The sequence below is a fragment of the Trachypithecus francoisi genome, unplaced genomic scaffold, assembly GCF_009764315.1.
Source record: "Trachypithecus francoisi isolate TF-2019V2 unplaced genomic scaffold, Tfra_2.0 Lachesis_group8, whole genome shotgun sequence".
NCBI lineage: Eukaryota > Metazoa > Chordata > Mammalia > Primates > Cercopithecidae > Trachypithecus > Trachypithecus francoisi.
This window is the reverse complement of record NW_022681473.1, coordinates 63,359,221-63,386,804: the sequence shown is the minus strand read 5'-3', so window position 1 is coordinate 63,386,804 and position 27,584 is coordinate 63,359,221. Positions and strand designations below refer to the sequence as shown.

The 27,584-nt window shown below is 54.4% G+C and overlaps 1 protein-coding gene and 1 non-coding gene across 4 annotated transcripts in view; one reads left to right on the top strand and one right to left on the bottom strand.

Moving 5' to 3' along the window:
• Window positions 1–27,584, top strand: part of PDE2A (phosphodiesterase 2A) — a 67,786-nt gene that overhangs the window by 15,366 nt on the left and 24,836 nt on the right. For all 3 annotated transcript variants that reach the window (XM_033204491.1, XM_033204492.1, XM_033204490.1), the window contains 2 exons: window positions 18,324–18,413; window positions 21,892–21,980. In XM_033204491.1, coding sequence (XP_033060382.1) covers window positions 18,324–18,413; window positions 21,892–21,980 — 179 coding nt within the window. The remainder of the gene's footprint in view (window positions 1–18,323; window positions 18,414–21,891; window positions 21,981–27,584) is intronic.
• On the bottom strand, window positions 5,305–5,367 carry LOC117081840. Its single transcript, XR_004436316.1, has one exon. It is a non-coding gene; the product is annotated as a U7 small nuclear RNA (small nuclear RNA).

Sequence of the window (27,584 nt, the reverse complement as noted above, 5' to 3'; positions counted from 1 at the left end):
AGGGGCGCAGTTGAGTTGGGTGGTCTTGGAGACTTGGAGGAGGCAACCTTGGAACTTTGAAGGATGGAGAGGGTGAAGGGCACTGACCAAAGAAGCCAGAGAGCAGCTAGGCAGTCAGAGAGGTCCGTGAAGTCAGCTTCTGACACCAGCAGCTAAGGACAACCAGGACGAGAACAGGACTGGGAACAAGCAGATAGAGGAGCCTGGAGCAAGGACTCAGCCCCAGAGGGGTCTGCAGGAGACTGGCTCATGCTCAGAACCCAGCTCCAAAATGCTCTGCCTGTGAGTCCTGGGCTGAGGAAGGCTTGGTGCCACAGTCAAGGTGAGGCTGAGGCCACCAGTGAATATGTGGGCCCAGCTGCGGGAGTAGCACTAGGCAGGGGCAGGAGCAAGGCTGGAGGGGGTATTGCCATTGCTGCTGCGGGTGCATTAGGGCTTCACTGGGGAAGGAGCAGCTTGTGCGAGAGTGTGGGCAGGAGTGGGAGGGGAGAAGGCTCTGAATACAGGAGAACAGCTTACCAGCAAGGAGCCCTGGGGTGAGGCTGGAGGGGCCGCAGTGGAGGCAGCACTTTTCAGCTTACCTAACATTCTTGAGTGAGTGCTCCTAACTGCCAGATGGGCTGCCTCCTCCTGGATTCTGCACATCAGGAGCCAGTGGCCTCTACAATGCCCCATGGCCCCAAGGGAGTGGATGCCAACAAGTTGGCCATAGCATCTGGCATCCATGGGGGTGCTGAGGACCTGCCACTTGTCTGTGCCCACCTGTCTGGCTACACGGGCCCGGGGCGTGCAGGGACCTGGGGCCGGGGAGGCAGTCTCAGCTACCACTCCAGCCTGTCTCTCTGCCTGCCCATCCACTGTCCACACCCCTGGCTGACTAAACAAAGACAGAGATGGGCATCTCAGGTCCTGCCATCAGAGAAACCTAGTCCAAAGGAGGAGGCATCAAGCACGAGGGACTTATACCCAGAGAAGACACACACTGAGACCAGGCCAGGCTCACAGGCAGGCCTAGGCCCAGGGAGGGCCAGCTCTATCAATGACCTGGAGTTGAGACTTAGGGAAAGGCAGGAGCTAGCTCAGAGGCGCAGGCAGGTCGATGGCAGTGCCCAGGCCAGATGCTGTGGCCCAGGGCTGAGGTTCCTCCAGCTGGCTCCACCCCCTACAGTCCCGCCTGGCCTTTGGCTGTAAACACTGGGAGAACAAGTTCCGTTTCCCGGGAAATATTTATCTTAGGCTGTGTGAGAAGCGTGTGCACTGGCCTCCATATGTCCTTCCTGCAGACTGGCTGGGGCAGAAGGAGAGGGGGCTTGGCAGAGCCCTTTTTGGGGGCTGTCCATGGGGCTAGGAGGGAAGGGTATGCCAGAGGCCCCTGCCTAGAGCCTGAGTTCGAGTGCTGGCTGAAGGAGAGGTGGGAGCAGATGAGAGAGAAGCCTGTTTTCTCCAAACCCCACAGATGTCCTCCGCCTCTCTCACATTCCTTTCTTCTTCCTGGTCCATCCTGTCTCCTCCAGGTTCCGGCTCCAGCCTGGTGTCCCCTCCTCAGGCTGCCTTTTCCTCCTCCTCCTCCTCCCTGTTTCCTGGCTCTCAGCCGCTTCGTCTGGGAAGTCTTCCTCAACTTTAAACCCTCGAACCATTGTCCTCTGCCCTCCATCTCCCACTCCTCAGGCTTCCAGCAGCTTCATGCGGAGCTCCGTAGATCAGCATTGGGCTGGTCCTGTCCTCCAGTTGTTCAGCCACTGTAACAGCTTTGTGCAGGCTGCCCTGGAGCCCTGTTCTGGGAAGCACAGGCCTGGACACCCTGGGACTGGGTCAGGGCCCGGAGCTGATCTCCTCTGTCCATCCCAGCAGAGCCAGCACCAGTGCAGACACATGGGGTATCCAGGTTGGTGGACTGGGGGAGGATGGAAAGTCCCATGGATCCAGCCAGAATATTAGAGTGGGGAGGCAGAGGGCCCAGGGTTCCTGCTGGCCAGCCGCTGGGCTTAGGGGTGTGTATCCCAGACAAGCCAGGCCTGCCGGGGGCCCTGACAACAGGAAATCCTTGAAGGAACAAGCAGAGGCTGAGGAATCTGAGCACAACAACAGGAAACAGCCGTGACACGGGGCAACAGCCCTGGCGACTGCCCAGTGGGGTGGGGACAAGGGGCCGAGCCTGTGGGACCCAGGGTAATGCCAAGAGGGACAGTGAGACACTGTGGGACAGGGGGCATTCTGCACGTGTGACACGGAGCTTATGACATGTAATATCTAGTATGTGACCATGATCACAGGGTACTGTGTGGTGTGTGGGTGAGTCACTGAGTATGTGACACTGGATGTGAGGCACTCTATGATAGCAGATGTGTACACAGTGGCTGTGCCACCAAGTGTGTGACACTGTGTGATATTGATTGTGTGATGCTGATACCAAGTGTGTGACATTGCACATTGCCTGCTACCACTTATGTGACACTGAAAGTGACAATGAGCACATGGAGAGTGTGACTCCATGAGAATCAAATACAGAAACATGAGCAAATGATGCTGCAGTAGGAGGTATGGTCCTGAGTCTGTGGCTCAAGTGTCTGACACTGAATTGTGACACTGAGTGTGTCCCAAACATATGATCTAGTGAGGCTGAGTGTGCAAAGGAGTGACATGGAGTGATAGCAAGTGTGTGGAAGTGGGCATGTGATGCTGTGTGACCCTGGGCCTGACATTAATGTGTGATACTCTGTAATGGTTGTGACAGTATGCAGTGTGCACACACAACACTGTGTTGGACACTGTTATGGGAAGGCACCGATGGGTTCAGGCAGGAAAGTAACACCGTCCAAAGGATGGTTTTAAGAGATTGCTCTGGCCAGGTGCAGTGGCTCACACCTATAATCCCAGCACTTTGGGAGGCTGAGCCGGTTGGATCACCTGAGGTCAGGAGTTCAAGACCAGCCTGGTGAAACCCCGTCTCTACTAAAAATACAAAAATTAGCCAGGCGTGGTGGCAGGTGCCTGTAATCCCGGCTACTCGGGAGGTTGAGACAGGATAATCACTTGAACCCGGGAGGCAGAGGTTGCAGTGAGCCAAGATTGCGCCATTGCACTCCAGCCTGGGTGATGAGTGAAACTCCAACTCAAAAAAAAAAAAAAAAAAGAAAAGAAAAGAAAAAGAATACTCGGGCTGCAGAGTATGTATGTGTGCGAGTGTGCATGGTGCGTGGCAGGGGAGGGGAGATAAGTTAGGGGGAGGCAGATAGGAGGTGGGCAGAGCAATTGAAGGCTCCTGCAGCTGCCCACGCAGGAGATGGTGGTGCCTGTGCTAATGGAATGGCAGAAGAGTTAGAGATATGGAGCAACTTTGGAGATATTTGAAAGTAGAAATGACAGAACTTGCTGATAAATGAGAAGATGAGCAAGAGGGAAAACCAGAGAACAATTTCCAGGGTTCTGGCTTGAAGAACCAAGCGATTGATGGTGGAGATGTTTCTGAGATGGGCAAAGGCAAGCGGGAGGGTCAGCATTAGTGGGGTGGGAAGACAAGGAGGCAGAAATTGAGTGAACTGTTTTGGACATGTTAAGGGAAGCATCCAGATGAAGGTGTGCAGTGGGCAGCGGGGCCAGGCTGGGGATACACCTGGGAGTCGACAGGCATGGGGGTTTGTTAAGGTTGTGGACCTGGCTCAGATAATGGAGAAAGGGAGCTTGGCAACAGAAAAGGTGGGGACTGAGGACCAAGCCTTAAACCCTGCATGTTCCATTGTCTAGAGGCTGGGGAGGTGAGAAGGAGCAGCAATGAGACAGAGGAGGAGGGCTAGGGAGGCAGAAGAGACCAGGGGTGTGAAGTCAGAAGCCAAGCCGGCAAAGAGGCTCAAGTGGGAGGCAGGGACGGTGTGTGGTTGGTGCTGGCCCACAGGCAAGATGGGAACTAGAAGATTGTGCTGTGCTGGGCCCTGTGGGTGAGTCAGGCTAATGGGAGCCATTTCAGTGATGTGCTGGAGCCAGAAGTCAGACTGGCCTGTGTGGGATAGTCAGGGAGGTGAAGACGTGAGCCTGCAGAGCCCTTTGGAGATGTTGGGCTGTGAGGGCTGCAGAGAAGGACATGGTCGCTGAAAAGGGACATTACATTTTTTTTATTATGGATGATTTTAAGCAGACACAATACCAGAGAGAATAATATAAGAAACTGCCATATACTCATCACTCCAGTTCAACAGTTGCTGGGATTTGGCCTCATTTCTTCCTCTCTTCCCCACTACCTGTTCTTTCATTTTTCTTTGCTTAAGCTTAATTTTTTTTTTAATTGTGGTAAAATGTACATAACCTAAACTTTACCATCATAACCATTTCTAAGTGTACAGTTCAGTTGTGGTAGGTACATTCACACAGTTTTGCAACCAATCTTCAGAATTCTTTCTTCTTCTCAAACTGAAACTCTGCACCTATTAAACAACAGCCCCCTATCCTCCTCTGTCTCCAGCTTCTGGCACCCACCATTCTACTTTCTCTCTCTATGACTTGGACTATTCTAGATACTCCAGGTAATTGGAATCATGTGGCATTTGTCTTTCTGTGACTGGCTTTTAAGTTTACTTAGCATAACGTCCTCAAGTGTTACCCATGTTGCAGCATGCGACAGGATTTCCTTCCTTTTTATGGCCACATAATATTCCAGTGTATGGACAGATCACATCTGTCCAGCACCGGACACTTGGGTTGCTTTCACATTTTGGCTATTGTGAATAATGCTGCTATGAATATAAGTGTACGGATATCTCTTCAAGATCCTGCTTCCAATTCTTTCAGATGTATACCTAGAAGTAGGCTTGCTGGATCATACAGACATTCTATTTTTTGGTTTTTGAGGAATGCTGTACTGTTTTCTGTACCTTTTTACATTCTCACGGACAGTTTCTCCACATCCTTGCCAAAATGTGTTATTTTCTGTTTTTTTTTTTTTTTTTTTTTAATGGTAGCCATCCTAATGGGTATGAGGTGACATTTCATTGTGGTTTTGATTTGCATTTCCCTAATGATTAGTGAAGTTGAACATCTTTTCATGTGTTGGTTGGCACTTGTATATCTTCTTTGGAAAAATGTTGATTCAAGTCCTTTGCCTGCTTAAAACATTGGGTTGTTTACTTTTTTGTTATTGTTGAATTGTAGTTCTTTATATATTCCAGATATTACCTCTTTATCAGATAAAAGCTTTGCAAATATTTTTCTCCCATTTCATGGGTTGCTTTGCTGAAATATTTTAAAGCAAATCCCAGACGTGACGTCATCTCACCAAAGGTAGACTTTTTTTTTTTTTTTTTTTTTTTGGTTGGGGGAGCTTTCGGTGAAGACTGAAAAACCTGCTAGACAAATTCTAAAATAGATGAAACGTTGGATTTTTGTTTTTTAAGGCTAGGAGGACCTGGATGATGCTGAGATGTAACAGTGACACAGAGCCAGTGTGGAACTGTGTCTGGTGCTGTGTGAGGGTGACATGGTGGCTTTGGGAACATGGGTGCAGCACTGAAAATATAGGAGACTCCGAGTGAGGGTGACAGTGAGAGATCACTGTATGTGTGGCCCTGTGACAACCAGTGATGTGGGACAGTGGGATGCTGTGGACACTGAAATGACTGTGTCTCACCAAGCAGGTGGGACCTGCTCTGTGAAGGCCACAGGGATCATGTCTCCTTGCGTCGTCCTGGTTGATGAGTGTGACATAGTGCAGGACTCTTCATGACAGTGAGAGGGACTGAAGCTGTGCTATAGGTGACAGGGCTGCATGTGATTCAGGTGGGCTCAGCCCCAGCCCCAGTTGCTGAGCATGGGAGGGAGCATGAACATTGTAGGGTAGATGAGGAGAAACATTGAATGGGGACAGAAATGGTGTCTGTGCCGAGATGCGAGCTCCTCTCTTCTCTGAATACCAGGAAGGCTTCCTAGAGGCAGGATGTGGGCATTTCAGCAGGATGTCGTAGGTGCTGATTAAGAGCAGAGCCGTGGTGTCAGACAGCCCTGTCTAGGCTCTGACATTCAGCAAGTCATTTTATCTCTTGAGCCTCAATTTCCTCAAGTATAAAATGGGGGCTCTTGGGAGGATTACATGAAGCATTGCTCCAATGCCTGCAGTCTCTGGCACTTGGTAAATGCTCTATGGCCTCTTGGGGAGCAGCAACCTCAACACCTGCATCCCAGGCCCCCAAATAACAGGAGCACCAGCAGGAGCACAGTCAGGGTGCGCTGAGTGAGGTGTCCGCTTTTCTTGCACCCACAGTCCTCCTCTCTCCCTCTCCCCAACTTCTGTCCCCTGCTTGGTGTTGTCAGCGATACCCCCTCCCGCCCACTCACTCCTGCCCCCTCCTCTCCCCTGCCATCCTTACCACTGTACTGTCAGCCTCCAGCCCAGGCTCCTGCAGCCTCATTCAATTAGGCTGATGCAATTTGCTCAAGAAAAAGTCCCATAATTTGGTTAATCACACCAGTGGGGGATCTGGTCCCAGTCGGGAGGGTGGGGGTGGATAGGAGTTCATACCCACAGCTGAGGCTAGGTGTTGAAGTGCCTGTCTTTTGGGACCTTTACCTGCTTTCTTGGGCTACTTTCAGGAGCCAACAGAGTCCAAAGCTTGGGTCTTCTCAAACCCAGCTACAGAGGCCTTGAAACAGAAGCCTGGACTTCCTGGGTTCGCTTGTATCCCTGGGACGGTCCCTGCTGCTCTCTGGGCCTCAGTCTCCCTTTCTAAAAATGGGGGTGGAACTGGGGGTGTCTCAGAGGCCCCAGTTTGCCTAGCTCTGCATCCCAGCTCTGGTCAGTCCCCCTTGTGGCTTCTGAAGGGCCTTCTCCTGGGCCTTGGGGAGGGAGCGCTGAGGGGTAGGTGGAGAGGAGTGGGCCCCAGGGAAGTGAGGAGGGGTAAGTATCCTCAGAGTCTCATCTGGAATGTGTCTACCCCAGTCCTATAATCAGAGACCCTCTAGTTCCAGGCTGCACACCTGAAGGTGGGGCAGGAAGAAAGGAAGCTGCCCTTTCTTGGTCACCTGCAAGGCCAAAGCCTCTTAACCATGCAGGCTATACCTTGCACAGGAGCTCCAGCAGAGGTGGGGTGGCGCTCAAGCTGAGCCCGCTCTCCCTCACCAAGCCTTTCCCCTCAGGCCCGCATCTACCCAGAGAATTGGGGTCCTTCCTTTCTAATGTGCACACAGGTGGCCCCAGCCTCCTGCTGGGAGTCAGCTTAGGCAAGGTTTGACGGCTCAGTTTAATCTTCTCAGCAGCTCTGGGGGAAGGGACCATTTTTACGGATAAGGAACTGATCCCAGGAAGGTCCAAAGACTTGTCCAGTACATATGGTGTGTGGCAGGGCAGGCAGATGAGCCCGCACCTGAGGGAGGCGATGGGAGAAGTGACAGGGGTGCACAGAGGAGAATTAGACCCTCTCAGATTCCACCACTCTCAGCCACACATTCACTCACCATTTGGAGACAAGACTAACCACCCGCTAGTGCATTCACAGCTCCCCAGACAGCCACACACTCACTACACCACTGTCACGTGGACACCAATGACCCGAATCACATAGGCATAGTTGCAGGCCCACATGGTCACTCCCATGTGCAGATGGCCAGTGCACACACATCGACACGGGTACTCACACATGTTTACACTCTTACAACTCATGTGGGTTACAGATTCCCACAGAAACACAGACCTACATACTTTCACACGGACATTCTCCCAGTGACCCAGGGAACATAGTCTGCCATGATCATGTGATGGCCTGTAGGGACTCGCCACTGTGGACCATTAATGGGCAGGCTGCACACTTAGGTCGCCAGCAAAGTGGGAGTTCTGCTTTGCTGGTGACCTAAGAGAAGAGGTCAGTTTTGATAAGTGTATCCAGAATTTTGCAGTCAGAAAAACCACACAAAAACTATTTTAATTTTCATTTCCAAGATAAAATTTAGTTTGAATTGTATAGAGGGTCCAAGGGTCTGGTGGGAGGGCATCATCCTCTTTTCAAGGCTTTAGGGGTCTAAGGGACCCATGGATTTACAACAGTCCCACAAGATATCCCAGGCGGACATATTTACCCAGCCCAGTGTATGCGTCTGTGTGTGTGTGTGCACTGCGTGCATCTCATGCTGGCTCCCAGATCTTCGGGATGTGAGGAAGGAAAGTAGGAGAGGTTCCAGAGACTCCGGATGTTTGTTCTCTGGCTTCCTGGGCCCTCCAAAGGAAAATAACTCTGGATGCCAGCCTGCCTGCCTGGCTGGCTGGGTAGAAAAGTGGGCCGTGTTGGGAGGTGGGCTATACTGGGAGGTGGGCTGTGTGAGAGCCTGCCTCAGCCCCTGTGGCCCCGCTGACCGGGACCCTGTGTAATGAGGCAGAGTGACCAAGGCCCATGGCCAGCGTTCCGTGGGCTCATAGGCCCATCGCCTCCCCTCTCTGGGGCTTGGCGCTCTCATCTGAAGACTGGAGGCGGGGAGGAGGTGAGACTGGATGGGCTTTCCCCTGGAGACTGATTAGAGAGACAGAGACTCGGGGCCGGGGTCCAGAAAACACAGCCAAAGCTGGGGAGGACACATGAAGGGGGCAAAGCAGGTCTGGGTTCAGGGGAGTGCGTGGGGCCCCAGAGCCTGCCATGTTTCCACCAACTCTTTCCTTCACTGGAGGAGGGCTCTGTGCCTTGGTGCCTCATGTGCCCAGGGCCCTGTGGCTCAACCTGCTGCTTGCTCTATGAGGAGGACGGGAGAGGGATGACAGTCCCAGTGATAGGTGGACAAGACCAGGGGAGAGGGCTGGGGGCTTCTGGAGCGCCAGAGCAGGGAGAACAGGAGAGAAGAGAAGACACCACGGTGCAGGAAATGGAGGAGCAAAGGCTTGGAGTGGGGAGGCTGGAGGGGTGCAGGGAATCAGGCTGGGGCGCTGCAAAGAGGCCTGAGGCCAGAACAGGAAGAGCCTGGATGGAGGGAGTGAGCAGCCCCTCACTCTTAGCCCCTTGATGAGGTAAGATGACTGCGAGCCCTGCTCCAGGCTGTGTGCTGAGCATTTTGCTTGGAGCCTGTCACTCTGGAGGAGGGGAGGGGGTGTTCCCAGGAGCTATGACAGTCTTGTGCAAGGGAGGGACAGGGTCACATTTACGTTTAACAAAGCACTGCACTGGGAGAGAGGAGCTGAGGGACCACCTGGGGAGCATGGTGACAGGGACCCCAAAGGCCAGGCGTGCCCCAGATGCACCCCACTCAGAAGATTGCTTATCCCTTAGCCCTTATAGAAGGGCTATTTTTAGGAACAATAAAAGTGCTCATACATTCCTGCAGGGGCAGGGAGAGGGAAGGGGGGCAGGAGTCAGTGCAGAGGAAGAGGGTGGACCCCTCTCTTCCCCTAACTCTGCCTTGGTCTTCAGGGGCTTCTCCTCAGGGGCTTCCCTAGCCAGCCCTGCCTCTCCAGCCCCCACCTGTCCCTGGGGTTCCCTTCCAGCTCTTATGTCTGTCCCTCTGCTTCTGAATTAGTCCTTGTTCTGACCCGTCTCTCTTTCTCATACTTCCACTTTCCCCCTCCCCCCGGGGTTTGGGGAACAGCTGGGATGGGCCAAGCTCTGATGAGAGAGCCAAATACAGTCATAGGACAAAGCAGTGGGAGGCTGTGGGACACACACATGCCGCAGAGCACAGATACAGAGAGGTGACTGGGCACAGAGAGAGGCAGCCAAGCACCCAGGGAGGCTGAGAGGCAGGGAGAAGACGCGCTGGGACAGTCAGGGAGAGTCCCAGGGCAGGCATCACTGGGCAGCCAGCCGCTGTGCCCTGCTCTCTGTCTTGTCCCTACGGAGACCAGCATGGCTGGGCTTGCCCCCCGTCCACCCCCACCAGCCCACCCCAGGCTGGCCCTTCCTCCCCGCCCTCTGCAGGCCCACACTAACCCTATGCCAGGCCGCCTCCTTCAGCATTTACCTCCCACACACAATGGGCACAGCGAGGAAACAAGAGACCCAGTCTCTGGCCTGGAAGCAGACACTCAGCCCCACCTGACATCTGAGAGGGCTCAGCCCATCCTCTGGCCAAGGCAGGTATTAGAGGGGCCCCAAAGACAAGCAGGACTCTGGGACAAGGTGTCCTAGTGTGGCCCAAAGGGCTGGGCTGAAGCATGGGTCTTCTGGCTCCAGGTGAGAGCCTGGGTGAGTCCTTCCCTGCCTCCTCTGGCCTTAGTCTACCCCATCAAGCTGGGATTGGACTCCATGAGGCCTAGGGTCCTGTAGACCCTGGTCCTGTGGGAATTCTCAGAAGGCCTGGGAGGAGGACAAGTGACCACCCAGGAAGGCTTCCTGGAGGAGGTGACCTCACTCATAAAAGAAGGTGATGGTGACAGTGCTCCTCTTGGGGAAGACCTCTCTCTCTTGACCTGCTGCCCTGATCAGGTCACATGTGGAGATGATCCTGAAGCACAAAGGGCCTGCTGGCCTGCGGAGGTACCTGGGAGAGGTTGCCAAAGGCTCTCAGTAGGAGGCACCCCATTCCTCAGGCTCCTCTAAGACAGTCACTGTGCCAGACTGAGGAGGCTTTGAGAGGTCTCAGCTATCTCCCCTGCCTGGATCCTTGCTCCACACCCCTATTCTCCTTGATGGCATGTAGCCCTCACAGTTTAGTAGTCCTGGGGACACAGGAGTTCACCCAGTCATTTACAGCTCAGCAAATACTTACCAACACCTATGAGGGGCTGGGTACTGCTGGAGACCCGGGGAGGGGCAGGACACAATCTCTGCCCTCCAAAAGCTCCCAGTCTGTTGTGGGAGCCAGAAGGGAAAGGGTGGCACTGCATTGATGCACACGGTGCATGCCATGGTGGTGGATGGGGGCCTGTGGGACCCCCAGATGGGAGTGTCAGACTTGCCTGGAGAGGGAACAACAACAAACTCTCCCTGGAGGGGATCCAGAGAAGGGAAATCACTTGATTGATTGATTGATTGATTGATTCATTCATTCATTCATTCATCCATCATTCATCCATCCACCCATCCAGTTATTTCTTTGGCCATCATTTCCTGAGGGATGTAAACTCTCTTCTGACACTGGCCCAGCGGGACACACAGTGTCCTCTTCCTCTCCTGCTTGAGCCACGATGCCTGCCTCTTGGAGGCTCCTGGACTTGCTTTGTCCAACTCCCAACCCACTCTGAGGGGGTGAGGCTGAGGAGGGTGTACAGACATTCAGGGTCACCGAACTCAGAGCTGGAGGGTAGCCACCTCACCAGGGGCCTTTCTCAGGGCATAGGCTCCCTGGTGGCAGGGCCTTGGTCCTTGCTTGCACACCTCTGGGGACTGGGAGCCCCCTCCTCCATCCTGCTCAGGAGTGTGCCCGCATCTGCCTCCTTGTGACTGCCCTGAACTGCCTCATGGGCCCCAGGCCAGAGGACAAGGAGAGCTAGAATGCCAGGTGACCAGGACGACCGTGATGGCATGGAGAGGGGGATGCTGTGATGTGTTTGGGAGTAAGTTTGTGGCGTCCAGAAGAATGTGGGCAGCAGGAATGGGAGCCACTCTCGGTTCTGCCTTGTAGATGAGGCAGCTGAAGGTGGGAGGGAGTGGGAGGAGACCTGAGCCGGCTCTGCCCTGCTTGATCTGATATCTGCCTCGCAGGGCAGATATCCTCCCCCTCCCCACACTCAGCTCCTGCCTCCCTCCCTCTTCCCACTCTGACTGTTCCCTCCTTTCCTGACTCCAGACTCTGGGCAAGGGACTGAGGGGATCCCAGTGAGTTAGGCCCTCGGGGAACTGATCATGCAGGCAACTCTTGCCTTCCTTCTCCTGCTCTTTCCCTCTTCCCTTTCCTTCATCCATCCCCAAACCTAGTTCCTGATGGATCCAAGGGTGCAGGGGACAACCAGGAGGGCATTTTGGAGGAGGCAGGAGCTGGAGTAGAAGCTGGGACTGGCTTGGGAAGAGCGAGAGGCCCAGGTGGAGCTGGTTGTGGACGCTGGAAGGGAGGAGCCAACAGTGTGGGGTCAGGCTCCTGTGGACGGGGACACCCTTGATAGGCGCCGGGACTGGCTCAGGTGTATTCTACAGTGCACGTGTCTCCAGTGTGGCTCGGAGGCTGGAGACGCGGCCCTGTTGGAGTAACAACTGAAGCCGGAGTCTGCGAAGGGTGGGCAGGAGGATAGAGGGATGGGGGCATGGAGGGGGAGGGGGTAAGTAGAGGAGGGAGGGGAGGAAGAGAAAGAGCAGGGAGGAGGAAAGGTCTCTGACAGGTCCCTCCTTTAGGACTGGGCTCCTGCGCTGCGAGTGGCCCTGTCCATACTACCTTGTTATCGGTGTCTCCCCACCACTAGCCTTGCTCTCTCCTTCCATCCCCAGCCTCTCCCCTCCAATGGGACCTTCCCTGGGGCGTCCCCTCATTGGCTGTTCTCACCTGAGCAATGCCCCTCCCCTTCAGTCCTTAGCCTCTTCACCTGTACAATGGGATGACCCAAACAGGCACCTCTCAGGCTTGTAGGAGGATCCAAGATAGTGACAGTGGATCTCAAGGTGTGGCCCCCCGACCAGCAGCATCAGTGTCATCTAGGAATGTTTGGAAATGCAAGTTCTTGGACCTCATCCCAGACCTACTGTATCAGAAACCCTGGGGGCAGGGCCAGCAATCTGCACTTTAACAAGCACTCTGGGTGGTTCTGGTGCACACGAACATTGGGGAACGCCTGGTGGAAACCTCTAGCCACAGGAGGTGCTTGGGAAGGTACCTTCCCCTCCCCAAAGCCTGATGCCTCACTCAAGCATGGCACTGACAGTTGGGCTAGTCCAGCTGCGTTCTGGGTCTCTGTCCTGCCTCCTCCTTCAGACTAAGCCTCCCAAGGGTTGCCAAGCCTCTTTCCTCTATTCTCCTGATCCTGGTCCAGCTCAGCCTCATTGAGAGAGATCTGGGGCTACAAGATATTCACACTCATAGGCAGTTCCTCTTTGAGCATCCAAGGTACCAGTGTCTTTGAGAGGCGGCTCCTTGGCCAGGTGGCACGCATGGGTGGGTGGGGAGGAAGGAGGAGGAACCACCTTGTTCTGCTTTTTGTCTCTGACTCTGCAGGCTGGGCGTGCTGTGAGGCTGTGAGGAGGCATAGAGTCAGCTTGGGTGCTGGGCTGAGGCTCGGGGCCGAGGCTCAGCAAAAGGGGACTTCTCTGGTCTGAGCCTACAGGAGGCCTCCTTTGGGGCAGTTTTGCCAGTCACCCTGACTGGGCGGCTGTGCTTGCTAGTGCCAGACCCGTGCTGGGCACAGAGGTCGATAAGTTCTCCTGTGCCCTTGAAGGGCCCCGTCCCCTGGGAAGATAAGAGACTGTGTACATTGCCCACCGGAACAGGAGGGAGGAAGCAAAAGAGGCATAGATGACACTTGCCTGGCACCCCATTTCCCCTCTAGCTGCCTTCCTGGGTTCTCCATTCTGTGGGTGCTTCTCTTGAGTTAGGTGCTTTCTCCCCATGTTCTCAAGGTGACTATTTGGAGGTTTGTGGGAGGAGTGGGCTGGAGACACAGGAGTAGGTGGGGGCAGGAAGTATGCAGGAGAGAGAGATGGAGAGTGGGAGGAGAAGCTATGAGAGGAAGAGAGGACGCGGAGGTGGGAAAAGACGTCAAGACTCCTGGAGAGGAACAGGAGTGCAGCCTGGGACAGAGGTGGACGTCGGCCGAGGGAGGCAGGGAGGGAGGCAAGTCCACCTGAAAGGAAGGGAAGGGGTGATGGACAGAGAATTTGTGGACTCCGAGGTCCTGGGGGGATCTAGAAGGACCCTTCCCTTTAGAGAAGGGGATACCAAGGCCCACAGAGAGAGGAGGGCCTCACAGAGGACCTAACACAAGCAGAGTTGCATGAGTCAGTGTGAACGGACAGTCCCAAGAGCACAGCTGGACCTTGGGAGGTACTTGACTCTTGAGTTTGACGTTATTGCCTTCCTGTAGGCCAGTGTGAGGGGCACTGTGAGGCTTCCTTGTAGAGAAGGAGGCATGGAGCCAGTGCCAGGCAGCGGGGAGAGCCACAGGAGGACCTGTGGAGATGGGGAAAGGCACAGAGACTCGTGGAGAGCTCTCCATAAGGACCCCAACCGTCAGGAAGGGCGTTGGTCTTGTGCTTGTGGCTCCAGAGGGGGTAAGACCAAGGTCTCTGGTTTCATAGAATCTTAGGCTTTAAGAAGGAGTTAGAAGTAATTTAGTCCAGACCCTCTCCTCTCCCCAGATAAGTGCAGAAATGCAGATCCAGCCCAAGGCTGAGCCCCAGCCCTGGCTTCGGAGGAGGCCTGACTCAGAACAGGCTCCCCTTTCTTGATATCTGGGATGAATGAAAGATAAGTCCTTGGTAATGGTGCTGTCTGTGGTGCTGACTGGCCCTACCTCAGACTACAAAGCTGCAGGTGGAGCTGGGGAGAGCAGAAAGGCTCCATCTATCCATCTACCCACCCACCCAGCTACCCATCTACCTATCCACCCACCCATCCATCCACCATTCATCTACCCCCAACCCATCCTGCACCCATTCATCTATCCACCCACCCACTCATCTGTCCAGCCTCATTGAATTAAACCACAAAACCATAGAACTATATGCTGCAGAGCTAGAAAGATCCATTTTTTAGTAACGAGAAAACTGAGGCTCGGAAGAGGAAAGTTGTTGCTTAAGGCCACACAGAACTTCTGTAGTCAATCTGGGACAGGACTGGAAATTGTGGCTCTTTCCTACACACCACAAGTTCTCTCTGGGAAATTGCCTGGTTTTTATGCTGATATCTATACTGATATTTGTTCCAAAAAGCTGTGAAGGCAGGAAATGTGACTTCCTTCACCCCATCCCGAGCCTGAGTTCTGTGTGTGTGTGTGTGTGTATGTGTGTATGTGTGTGGCGTGCATGACTAAGTGCAGCCTTGTGTATGCATTGAATATATGATTGCCTTTTGATCTGTCTGTGTGCGTGTTTATGTGAGAGCCTGTGCGTGTGCATGGCAATATGTATTTGTGTGGCATGTGTAGATGGGCATGTGAGCAGGTAAAGCTGTGTCTGTATTTTTCCTTTCCTCTTCCTTTTAAGATTGAAGCCCCCTGACTTGAGCCTCACTCCCCATCTGTGCCTTCAATTCAGGAATCTCCCTGCTTCCCACTGATTCTCTCCTTCCTTCACTGAAGCAGCGACTCTTCCTTCTGAGCCCACACTTCATGGGCTTTGCAATTTGAGCTGTTTCCTCCCCTGAGTTGATGCAATGGGGTGAGGTTGCTTTGAGATCTGAGGAAGATTCATGGAGGAGATGGCATTTGAGCAAGCCTTGAAGGCCCCTTTGAGTGCCAGATCTGAAGTGGCTCTTCCCAGCTTCAGTTCCTGTACCCAACACCCTCCACTCCTGGGGCAGGCTGGGCAGGACCAGGAGGTAGATTGACAGAGGGATGCCCGCAGAGAGCCTTGGGTTTCATCGGTCACATTGCCATCCAGTCCACTCTGGCACGGATGGGAAACCCTTCCCTGCTGCTGCCCCAACTCTCCCCAACTTTCTTTTCCTGATCTCCTTATTGCTATTATCCTGCCTTTGGCCTGAAAAGTCACAGAAGACTGAACAATCAGAGCAAAGGTCAGGCAGGCACCCACCAATTCCAGTAAAGGACAGTTGAGGGCATTCCCCAATTGAAGCAAAGGGCAGGTTGAGGAGTCCACCAATCAGAACAAAGGACAGACTGTTCTTTCTGAGCCCCCTAGGGTGGGAGCTGGGGATCAGGTGCTGAGCAGGAACCAGACAGGGGCTTGAGATCCAGAGGTTTGGGTTCTGGACCTGGCTCTGTCCTGACTGGCTGGCTCACCACAGGTTGATCATTGCTTCTCATTGAACCTCAGCTTCCTCATGGGTCAAATGGGGAGACTTAGCTCTCTGAAGCCTGTGACTTTGAAAAATTTCTCCCCCTGTATCAGGCTCACTTTGTCACCTGGGTCTCTCTTCCCCAAGTCCACATCACGTACGTCAGACTCCACCAAGGGCAGGGCCTCTCATGAGTCAGCTTGTTGACTCCTCTGCCTCCAGGAAGGAATAGACATAAACTAATACCACCTTCTGCGCTGTCTTTAGAGCCCCGGTCTGGGGAGCATGTGTCTGGAAGACTATCTTGGGAGTATTGGGGGCATCAGCTCTTCCTCCCCTTTTTAGTCTTCAGAATTGACCTTGGAAGGCCATAATAGCCTGTGTGTATTGTACACAGGCATCACTCGAGCTCTTGCCCTGTGAATCTGTAAGGAACTGTACCGGTGAGAACATGTGTGTGTATGTGCGCACGTGGATGGTGTCTGAAGGCATGCTGGGATGTCTGCAAGGATGTGGAGTCTGTGGCTGTGTGGTGCTGAAGGTGTCTGTGCTGTGATGAGGAGCCTAAGGGTCAAAGGACAAGTGATCCAATTTGGGTACTGTGTTGTCTGGAATCAGTAGCTTCTGATGTCTGACGGCAGACATCTTCCCATGACCAAGATATGTGTCTTCATTCTTGAGCAGTGGGAGGGACCAAGGAAGCCTGGGTATTGGGGAAGGTGATGCTGAGTAAGCATCTGGGGAGAAGGCCCACTGCTGCCCTCCTCCTGGGAACACAGGATTGCATGGGAGTAGGGGAGGAAACTGCAGCCAAGAAGACCCAGGAGTGAAATTTGGAGCTGAAGCCTGTATGCAAGGCTTCATTTAGAGCCCAGCATGGAGCTTTCTGGCAAATGGGCATTCAGCCCACTCTTGTGCACCCTTGAGGATGGGCAGCTCACTTGCTCCCTCTCTCCTGGTGACCTGTAGCATGCCTTTGTAGTGTGGCCCTGCTTGGAAGAAGGTCCTTCATCCCACTAGACTAAGGCCAGCCTCCCGTGAAATCCTATGGGTCCCCAGGCTGTCCATGGGGCCAGAGTTCAGATCCCCCATCTAGGAGGGTCTGAGAGATTGGAGTTGGAGACTGATAACCCTGGGTCTTCTCTGCTTTAGATGAGGCATCCCTGGGTTATCCAGTCTTAGTCGCATGCAAAACTTGGTTTCCAATTCCCTCCTTTCATAGGTCGCCTCCTCTGGATAAGTTTCATCTTGTCAGCACCTGGGACACAATGGACAGAGGATGGTCTAACTAGACTATAAAAGTGGGGGAACTGTCATTTTCCCAATGGGGTTAACATAACTCTATTAATATGACCTGCAGTTTGAGCATTTTTATTTCCTGCCAGTCATGCTTACACTGTGGGCTCATGCTGAGCTGTGGTCTTTTAAGACACTCAACTTCATATCATGTTCACATGAATGGGGACCCAGCCATGTCTCCTTCATCTTGCAGTTAATCACTTTGCTCTCTGAACACAGACCCAGCCTTCCACTGGGAAGACATCTGAAAGGACTTCCAAGGGCTTGCGGGAGGGCATGGCTGGTGGATGGTGTGAGTCATGATCTTGCCTTGGCCCTCGTTTCCTTTGTTCTGTTACCTTTCTCTTTGATCCCCATGGCTCTGGCCAAGTTAATAGAGCGAGAAGCAGGGACTTTTGTCTCCGTTCCGGCTCTGCAAGGACGAGTTCTGTTCCTGGGATGGGAAGGCTGTGAGGCAGTCAAGGCTGATGTCTCCTTCTCCTCCTATAGTTGCCAGGGATGGCCCAACTGTTCTCTCACCTTATGGGTCATGCACCCCATAGGCTCTTGATACTCTCAACCCAGCCCCTCATTAGGCTGGAAAAATGAGACTAGGTGAGACCACCTTCCTCTGGGGAAAGTGAGTGGGACCCAGCTTCAGCAAATATTCAGCTGAGCATCTACTCTGTGTTGGGCATTCTGTGAGGCACTTTTAGGGCTCTGATTCATTTTTATTTTCATTTTTAAGGGCTCAATTTCATATTGTCTTCATGTCAGCCTGTAGGGGGCAACAGCCCCAGCTGCTTCCAACTTACAGATAGGAGACTGAGGCTCAGTGACTCAACCAAGACACTCACTGCTCATACACAGTGGAGCTAGGATTCAAATTTAGGTGGTTTTTTTTGTTGTTGTTTGCTTGTTTTAATTTGGAGCCTTGTGGTTTCCCTACTATGCCAGAATTGTCCTTGACTAGAGAACGAGGGACCTAGAGTCTAGGCCAGGCTTGACCTGTTGACTCACTGTGTGGCCTTTACTAAGTCCCTGGCCCTTCTCTGAGCCTCATTTTCCTCACTTGCAAGATGAGGGTACTTGAACCTTCTGTGGCCTTAAGACTGTTTGATTTTGAGATCCTAAGATCCTGGGATTCCTGTGCCTGAAAGCCCTGGGCTCTGGACTAAGCTGGGGAGTTTTGCTCACAATCGTTTGGGCAGATGGGTCTGCCCTGGCCTGCCCGGCAAAGCCCCTCACTGCCCTCTCCTCTCTTCCAGGATGCTTTGCTGAGTCTGGGCTCTGTCATCGACATTTCGGGCCTGCAACGTGCTGTCAAGGAGGCCCTGTCAGCTGTGCTCCCCCGAGTGGTAGGTGCCCGCCCTTGCCCCACACTTCCCACCCCGCCCCCTAAGCCTTTGACCAGCTCTACACTGTACCTCATTCAGGGCCAAGGAGGAAGGAAGAGGCAGGGTCCCTTCCTCTTCCCCAAGAAAGTCCCCAAGAAAGAGGACTTTCATGGGGAAGTGAAGGGTCTGGGTGGGTGTTCTGACATGGCTTTCTGGAGGAGGAAGCCTGAAGCGAAGCACCAAGGAATGAACTTGCATAGGAATCCTGCAACCGCTGAGCCAGAAGGGGCCTTAGAGGTTAAGTGGAAAAGCTGTGTCTCAGATAATGAAAGGGATTCACCTAGGATATAACAGGATGTGGTGGAGCCAGCTGGGTTTTGGAATACATGCAGCAGGAGAAGTAGAGGGTAGACATATAGAAGAACTTCCCGGAAACCAGGTCTGGGAGGTACTAGAATAGGGCTCAGCTTTGTTGAATAGACGTGCATTGGGTTAAAGTGCCCTGCCTGGAGACAGGAGGCTGGAAAAATGACCTCTAGCAGCCTTTTAGCATCTTTCTCTTTGTCCCATCCCAACACCATGGATGAGTTGCAGGTTTGGGGCAGATGGAGGATGGTGATCATGGTTACCTGAGCCCAAAGTGCCTTACTGGGGAGATTGTGCCTCTTGTCATCTGTTCCAGGCCACTCCCCAACCTGGCTTCAATGGCCACTGTTCATCCCTTAGGCAGGAGGATGGGCAAACTGGCCCTTGAGGCCCAAAGTAGCAGGTTGTCAGTTGTGCCAGATAGAGAGAAGCAGGGGACTTTTGGAGTCTGGGGAAGGGCGTCTGATCTAGCCTAAAGGGCATGGAAGACTTCCTGGAGGAGAAGATGCCCTGACTGAGTCCCGATAACCTTAAATGTCCTCTTCCCTACTCTAAACACTGCCAAGGGCAGCCTCTGCTCCAGGAAACATGGCCAACTCAGAATGTGACCTTCCCATCCCTCCGGAGCCCATTGTCCCTGAATCTGCTTGATGGATTAACCACCAGAGGCCCAGAGAGGGAGGGCGCTTGTCCCAAGGTCACACAGCATGACAGGGATAAATGAGACTTGGTATCTAAGCACCCCTATTCTCTCTCCTCAGCTCTGCCTTCCCCAAACCTCCTAGAAGTTCAGAGCCCAGGAGGAGGGCTAATGAGTGAGCTTTATTGAGTGTGAAGTTGGTAGGAAGTGGGTGGCGTGTTGGAGCCCAAAAATAAATCCTCCCAGAGAAGGATGGGACTAAGGCAACATCTGGCCTGGGGTGGAGGCACATCTGGAAAGGGAGGGTGGTGGAAGCTGGCAGGTCAATTTCTGCAGAGCTGCCCTGAGAGCCTCTGTGGCCACTGAGGCTGCCCTAGGGTGGGAGGAGGAAGTGACTGGCTCTGTTTCACAGGCAGGGTGCCCTGGTGGCTGTACCAGTCTAGATGCTCTGTGACAGATTAATTGTCTCCCCAAAGCTGGGGCTGGGATGACAGCTGTGGTCCAGGTTCCTGGGACAGTGGGAAATGTCAACCCTGGCCCCACCAAGAGACCTATAGGAGGTAGGGAAGCCCAGACTTTCAGGAGTCCTGGCTTGGTTGCACAGAGGGGCTCAGCCCCCAGTGAGGTAAGGGAGCTGAGGTCTGCTCTGCTGCCCCCAGGGAGGGGAGCAGAGATGGGGAGGGGACCCCGCCCAGGGAGGAGAGCTGCTGGCACCTGGCTTCCTCATCAGCACCCATTGTGGCAGGCAGCCCCGAATGCAGATGGTGCTGATGTGTCTGAAATGGTTCCCTCCTTCTCTCCAATAGACTCAGCTAATTTTAACCCAGAGGACTGAGTGAGGGGGTGGGAGACATCCGGACATCCGGAAGTGAAGCAAGGATCTGTCCCCCTCTGCCCCCATGGATTACCCACCCCTCCCTCTGCCTGGGCAGGACTTTCTGTGTGACTCTGCCTGGTCTCTTAACCTCTTTGGGCCAAATAACTCAGACCTCTCCCAGGCTGCTGAAGGGATGGATGACAAGGAGGCTAGATATAGCCGAGGAGTGGGCGGCCTCCTTCCCACTGAATTCTTTATCCCTGAACATCCCACTTAGGTTTCATTCCAGCCAAACAAGAGGGTGTCTGCCCCTCTCACTCCCTTCAGGCCTTTTTCCCACCCCATGCCACACCCACCACTGAACCTGGCTCAGTGTCTCTGGAAGTAGTGGCCAGGCATCTCCTGGGGATTGGGAGGGAGTGGGGGCTGGCTGGGGACAGCCGATGACAATGAGAGTGGCTGGCAGGATTGCAGACTCTCAGAGTCATGGAAGGCAACTGCTTCTTCTGGGAAGGATTCCACATTTACTGAGTGTGGGCCTTCAAGACGTAGCTCCACTGTCACCTCCTCCCGAAGTCCTCCAGGATACCCTCAGCTGGGAGGCAAACCCTTTTCCACCCTCCTGCAGAGAAAACAGCAGAGTTGTGGTCAAGGCTGTGTTGCATGGGGGTTGGTCAGGGATCCCTAAGGGTTGCCAGTTCTGCTTGGAAGGAATGTAGATTTTTGCCTGTAGGTCAGTGAGGGCAACTACTTCTGCCAAGACATGGCCTGGAACTGAGGCCAGAGCTGCTCTGGGCCCTTGGGGAGGGAGGATTAAAGAGCAAGAGCTTTGATCTCCCTCTGAGGAGCAATCTTTCCAAAATACAAATCTGCTCACGTGTCCCTGCGCACGTCCTGTCCTGCCCCCAGTGCTGTTCGTAAGGCCCATCCCACTCAGCCCTACTGACCTCAGGCCCATCCCTGGTGCCCCTTCCCTCACTGTCTGTTCCTAAATGTTCCATGCTCTATACACCTCTGGACCTACCTGTGTACCTGCAACAAGGCCTGGGAGCCCATTCTGCCCCCTGCCCACTCCCTGAATGTGTCTAATTCCCACTCAGTGACAGCTGAAAGGTCACTTCCTCCAAGAAGCCCTCTCCAGCCCCCACGGAGGATGGTGCAGTGCCCTGCTCTGTGCTCCTCCCTTGGCTGGGGTTATGGGTGAGTGGTTTCTTGTAGAGTTGAAGGAGGGATGCTTCCTGGAGCATTCCGAGCCCCATCCCTGGTACAGCTCAGAGTGGATGCTCGGTTATTGTTTGCTGAATGTCTGAGGCTGGAGTCAGACAGGGAAATATCCCCGGATGGGAGGTGATTTGTCTGCACCTTCAGTTCTTCAAATTCTTTGCCTGGCACTTTGGGTTTCAGGTGGTAAAGAAAGTCGCAGGTTGATGAATCCTGCTTGGAATTGCCTGCTTGGAATTCTTTCCAAGAGGAGAGGATGAGGCGCTTAGTTCACAAGGTGTATTGCTGCCCTAGTTGCATCTTAGAATCACCTGGAGAGAAAACCAAACAGATCATTGCCAGAGCTCCACTCCCACAGGTTCTATGACCTTGCCCCGCAGACCCCTGCGTGCAGGCTGGGACTGGGCAGCTGAGAGGACCTCTCCACAGGGTCTCATAAGTGCCTTCTGTCCTAGGAAACTGTCTACACCTACCTGCTGGATGGGGAGTCCCGGCTGGTGTGTGAGGACCCCCCACATGAACTGCCCCAGGAGGGGAAAGTCTGGTGAGCCATTCTCTGCACCCCCATTGCCCTCTTGCATGGCCAAGGATTCTCAGGGCTGAGGCACCATCCAAGGTCAACTGGTCTGACCCTCCCCATCCAACCTTGATCTCTGCCTCCCTGCCAGGTGGGATTCCTTGGCCAGATTGCTGACCCCAGCATAGAAGGGCAGAAGCAATGTCTTCTCTTTGTTGGGGAAATGGATAGGCACAGAGAAAGTACCAAGTGATGGTGAATTTTCTCCTTCTAATTGCTTCTAAATGGCTGCGGCCTCCTCAGAGCAGAGTTTCAGAACATTGGGGCTATGGGGTCTATCAGTTAGAACACTAGCATGCTGTGAGAACTACTGTGAGGCTGGACTTGGAATCCCAGCATCCTGGGCCTGCAGGAGCTCACGGTGCCAACTCCCTGCATCTGAGAACAGGGAGATCAGAGGCAGTGTCCTGCTGAGGGTTCTGGAGCCCCACTGCCTGGGTTCGAATCTTAGCTCCCTGTTTACTAGCTGTGCAACCTTGGGCAAATGACACAACCTCTCTGTGCATCAGTTTTGTTTGTGAAATGGTGATACTAATGGTACTTATAGGATTGTGGGGAGGATTAAATGTGTGTCACACATGTAAAGCATTTAAGTCAGGCCTGATCCGTGGTGAGGACTATCTGTTGCGGATTGTTGGGGATTACTATTGTGAGAGAATGCTGGAATCACTGACTTCAGGATCTTGGGATCAGTGCACTTGGCCCCATGATACCTCGATGCCCATTTAATTCAGCCTCCTCATTTTCCAGATGAGTGAATATCATGAGACATGACCAAGGTCACATGCCAGGTATGAGGCAGAGCCAGGCCTAGGACTCGGGTCTTCTGACTCCTGGCCATTTAGGGGACAGTGAGAGGAAGTGGAACTTATCAGATGAGAAAATGTTGAGGGCAGGCATGCTGCTGGGAGGAGGTGGGCTCTGAAGGATGTGGCCATTGCCTGCTAAGCACTGAATGAATGCAGAGCCATTGTGGGGCCCAGGGGGCACTGGGCAGGAGCTGAGGGCAGAGTGGGCACCAGTGGGGGTGCCCCAGAAGGCAGCTCTCTACCCCTATGAGGAGGGCTTTTCCAGCAGGCCAAGTGATCCAGGGATGTGGCTTTTTCAGGTAGCAGCTGAGCCTGGCAAGCCACTCACCTTTCACTGGGGCCATGGAAAGAGTTCCTGTTTGAGGATGCTGGACTCATGGTCCTGAGGCCCCTCCTGGTGCTGGAAACCCTGGTTTCTAGGATGCTGGTCTCTCCCCAGCCCTTTCCCATGGAAGGAGTTGGTTCAGCTCTGATAGTCACCTTCCCACCTCCTATTCTCCCACTGAGCTCCTTTCACCTTCCCCAAACAACTTCTCCGTCAAAGAGCATGGGAACAAAGCCACTGCCACCTCTCTCTAGCCTTCATGTCCCATCTGTAAGAGGATCGTCTGAAAGGTCTTTAGAATCTTAACGGGAAACATGTGGTCATGTTCCCCTTTCTCCTCTAATTCTAAAGAACTGCTCTCCTCCAGCAACCCCCACCTCTAATTCTAAAGAACTTTGCTTCATATAAGCTCCACTCCTCCAGGAAGGCTCCTCGAAGCAGCCTGGGTGGCCTTCCTGGGAGGGATGTGGGAAAACAGGCTCAGGAGGCAGCGGGGGGCAGCCTGCAGGTTTGCTTTACTCCCTGGGACCCACACATGCTCCCCTCAGCTGTCTGGGCATGTGGAGTGGGTGCGTATCTGTGGTCCAGGAATCTTTGAGAGGGCTCAGATCCTTCGCATCAGCTGCCCTTTCAGCATCCTCCCTCCAACCACTTCAGACTCAGTAAGCCTTTGGAAAAAATACAAAAAAAAAAAAAAAAAACCAGCAATTAAAGGTGAATGTTCAAATCCAATTATCCCAGAGCTCAGTGGAGATGGGGAGGTGAGTGCCTGCTGGGAGACAGGGGTTGAAGATTCCAGGAGGAGGGCCAGGGGATGAGAAGACAAGTGGGTGACGGCAGCGAGGACCTCCCAGGGGACATACCCATCATCAGGACACACCCGTCATCATCCCCAAACAGGAGTTCTTTCCATGGCCCCTGTGAAATGAGTGGCTTGCCAGGCTCAGCTGCTACCTGATAAAAGATTGGGGTGAAGGCCCAGGCCCAGTGCTCTCTCTGGTAACTGAGCTTTGCTTGCCCACCTTTGTGCCTGGTGTCTGGTGGTGAGCCCACCTCCACAGTTAGGGCGGAGAGGCCCCAGGGTTGGCTGGGCCCTGCTCTCAGGAGCTCCCAGCAGGATGGGGACTTGAGACCCAGGTGTATGGAAGAGGGAAGAGCACTGGAATGGGATTCAGACAGGTCTGGATTCTAGCTCGGCCCCCTCCCTGTCTCTCTGCTTTCCTACCTGCGGCCCGGTCTATTGGCTTAATGGATAACAGGTGCCAAGTGCTTGGCAGAGGGGCCAGCACACAGTAGGAGCTCAATGATTGTTACTTGCACCCCCAAGTCCCAACCAGCGATTAGCCTTGAGTGACCTTGAGAAAACATCTTCCTTCTGGCCTCTTTTTCTGTGAAATGGGTGGGGTTGGGTACAGGGTCCTTCAGATGGTGACCTCTGTGGCTCTGGTCCCCCCAGGAGGGAGAGGGACCAACCTGCAGGCTGCCATGGAGCCTGAGGCTCTCGCAGTGCCCGAGGAGGTGGGGGTGTGCGGAGGGTGCTCCTCCAGGAAATCCTGGACGGCTGGCAAACAGCAGCAGGTGTGGCGTGGAGGCTGAATCATAAAGACAGATAAGGAGGCCCAAGGCAACGGGCAGGGAATGGGCTCAGGGCGGTGTGGGGAGAGGCAGGGTGAAAAAGGGTCAAGGCGGGAGTGAGGAGGCCCCCCCCGCCCCAGCTCCCAGCCCCACCTGCCCCTGTTCCTGCCAGCTCCTGCAGGCTCTCAGATGCCCAGCTGCATCCCCCCAGTGTGTCTGGCTTTCCTGTCTTCTGGTGCTTGCAAGGGCTGTTCACTCCCTTGTAAAGACCTTTCCTGTTCCACTTTCATTTCAGTCAATCCCATTTTACTTACCTTTCATGGCCTGACCAGAAACCCTCTTGGGGAAGCCTGCTCCACAGTTCCCTGACACTGAGAAGGAACCAACTTTCAGAAAAGGGGTCTGGGCCATATTGGCCTCCCTTAGGGATGGGTCTGTTCACAGGAAGAACCCTGGGTTGGGAGTCAGAGACCTGGGATCCAGGACAACAGGGCTTCAATCCCAATCGATGCCCTCTCCCTGGGCCTCCATCTCCCCTTCTGTAAAATGATAGGTTGAACATTCTGATGTTGAGGGCTGGTGAGACTCTGAATTGTAAGGGCTGCAAAGGGCCTCAGAGCTGGAGAGGAGAGAATCCTGGAAGGCTGCCTGGGCCAGGGTCTTCCTGAAAGGAGGCTTCACTTCCCTCTTGTTGGTGCCCCACCTCCCTCTCCCAGACTGTTTCAGGCCCCAGTTCTGCCGCCTTCCTCTTCTTGTGTCTCCTGCTATCTTAAAGCCTTTGATTACCTGCTGCTGAGTGCAGCAAAAATCTTAGGCCTTTCAGCTGCAACTGAAGCACCCACCGCCCACCTTGGCCCAGACTGGCTGTCTCCCTCCGCTACCACTTGGGGGTCCTCAGGGCCCATCCCTTAGAAGTTTCTTCCCCTAAACTGACCAGGTCTTTCATTACAGAATCTGACCATCCCTAGGGTTTGTCTCGGAGGACACCGGGAACGGTCTGCTCCCATCTCAGGATCCTCACATGCTGGGGGAAGGAGGGCGAAAAGAGGGTCCAGGTCCTGGGGGCTCAGTGAGAGTGGGGGCTCAGTGAGGGGATGGGGACTCAGTGACAGTGGGCAGCCCCAGTGAGGGGATGGGGACTCAGTGAGGATATGAGGGCTCAGTAAGAGTGGGGTGGCCCAGTGAGGGGATTGGGGCCCAGTGAGAGTGAGGGGCTCAGTGAGAGGATAGGGACTTAAGTGAGGGGATGGAGGCTGAGTAAGAGTGTGGGGGCTCATTGAGAGGGTGGGGGCTTAGTGGGGAATGGGGCTCAGTGAGAGGATGAGGGCTCAGTGAGGGGATGGGGGCTGCGGGAGGGGATGGGGCTCAGTGAGAGGATGAGGGCTAGGTGAGAGGATGAGGGCTCAGGGAGAGGATGGGGGCTCAGTGAGGGGATGGTGGTTGAGTGAGAAGATGGGGGCTGAATGAGGGGGTGGGGGCTGAGTGAGATGATGGGGGCTGAATGAGGGGGTGGGGGCTCAGTGAGAAGGTGGGGGCTCAGTGAGGGGATGGGGGCTCAGTGAGAAGGTGGGGGCTCAGTGAGGGGATGGGGGCTCAGTGAGAAGGTGGGGGCTCAGTGAGGGATAGGGGCTCAGTGAGAGGATGAGGGCTAAGAGGATGAGGCTCAGTGAGGGGATGGAGGCTGAGGGGATGGGGCTCAGTGAGAGGATGAGGGCTAGGTGAGAGGATGAGGGTTTGGTGAGGGTATGGGGGTTAGTGAGGGATAGGGGCTCAGTGAGAGGATGGGGACTCAGTGAGGGGATGGGGGCTCAGTGAGGGGATGGGGGCTCAATGAGGGGATGAGGGCTGAGGGGATGGGGACTGAGTGAGAGGATGAAGCCAAGTGAGGGGATGGGGCTCAGTGAGAGGATGGGGGCTCAGGGGGTGAGGGCTGAGTGAGGGGATGAGGGCTGAGTGAGTGGATGGGGGCTCAATGAGGGGATGAGGGCCGAGTGAAAAGATGGGGGCCCCAGTGAGAGGATGTGGGCTCAGTGAGAGGATGAGAGTCAGTGAGGGGATGGGGACTAAGTGAGGGGATGGGGGCTTAGTGAGATGATGGGGGCTCAGTGAGGGAATGGGGCTCAGTGAGAGGATGGGAGATCAGTGAGAGGATGGGGGCTCAGTGTGGGGATGGGGGCTCAGTGACTGGATGGGGGCTCAGTGAGAGATAGGGGCTCAGTGAGAGGATGGTGCTCAGTGAGACGATGGGGGCTCAGTGAGGGGATGGGGCTCAGTGAGAGGATGGGAGATCAGTGAGAGGATGGGGGCTCAGTGTGGGGATGGGGGCTCAGTGATTGGATGGGGGCTCAGTGAGACGATGGGGGCTCAGTGAGGGGATGGGGCTCAGTGAGAGGATGGGAGATCAGTGAGAGGATGGGGGCTCAGTGTGGGGATGGGGGCTCAGTGAGATGATGGGGGCTCAGTGAGGGGATGGTGCTCAGTGAGACGATGGGGGCTCAGTGAGGGGATGGGGCTCAGTGAGAGGATGGGAGATCAGTGAGAGGATGGGGGCTCAGTGTGGGGATGGGGGCTCAGTGAGGGGATGGTGCTCAGTGAGACGATGGGGGCTCAGTGAGGGGATGGGGCTCAGTGAGAGGGTGAGGGCTTATTGAGGGGATTGGGGCTCAGTGAGAGGATGGGGACTCAGTGAGGGGGTGGAGACTTAGTGAGAGTCGGGGGGCTCAGTGAGGTGGGGGTTCCCTGGGGGGATGGGGTTCTGTGGGAAGATGGGCTCAGCAACAGGCTTGGCTGCTCGCTGATGCCTGGGACCTAGTGGGTGTTGGAGGAAGGGGCTTCTCCAAAGTAGAGGACCTGAGAAAGACA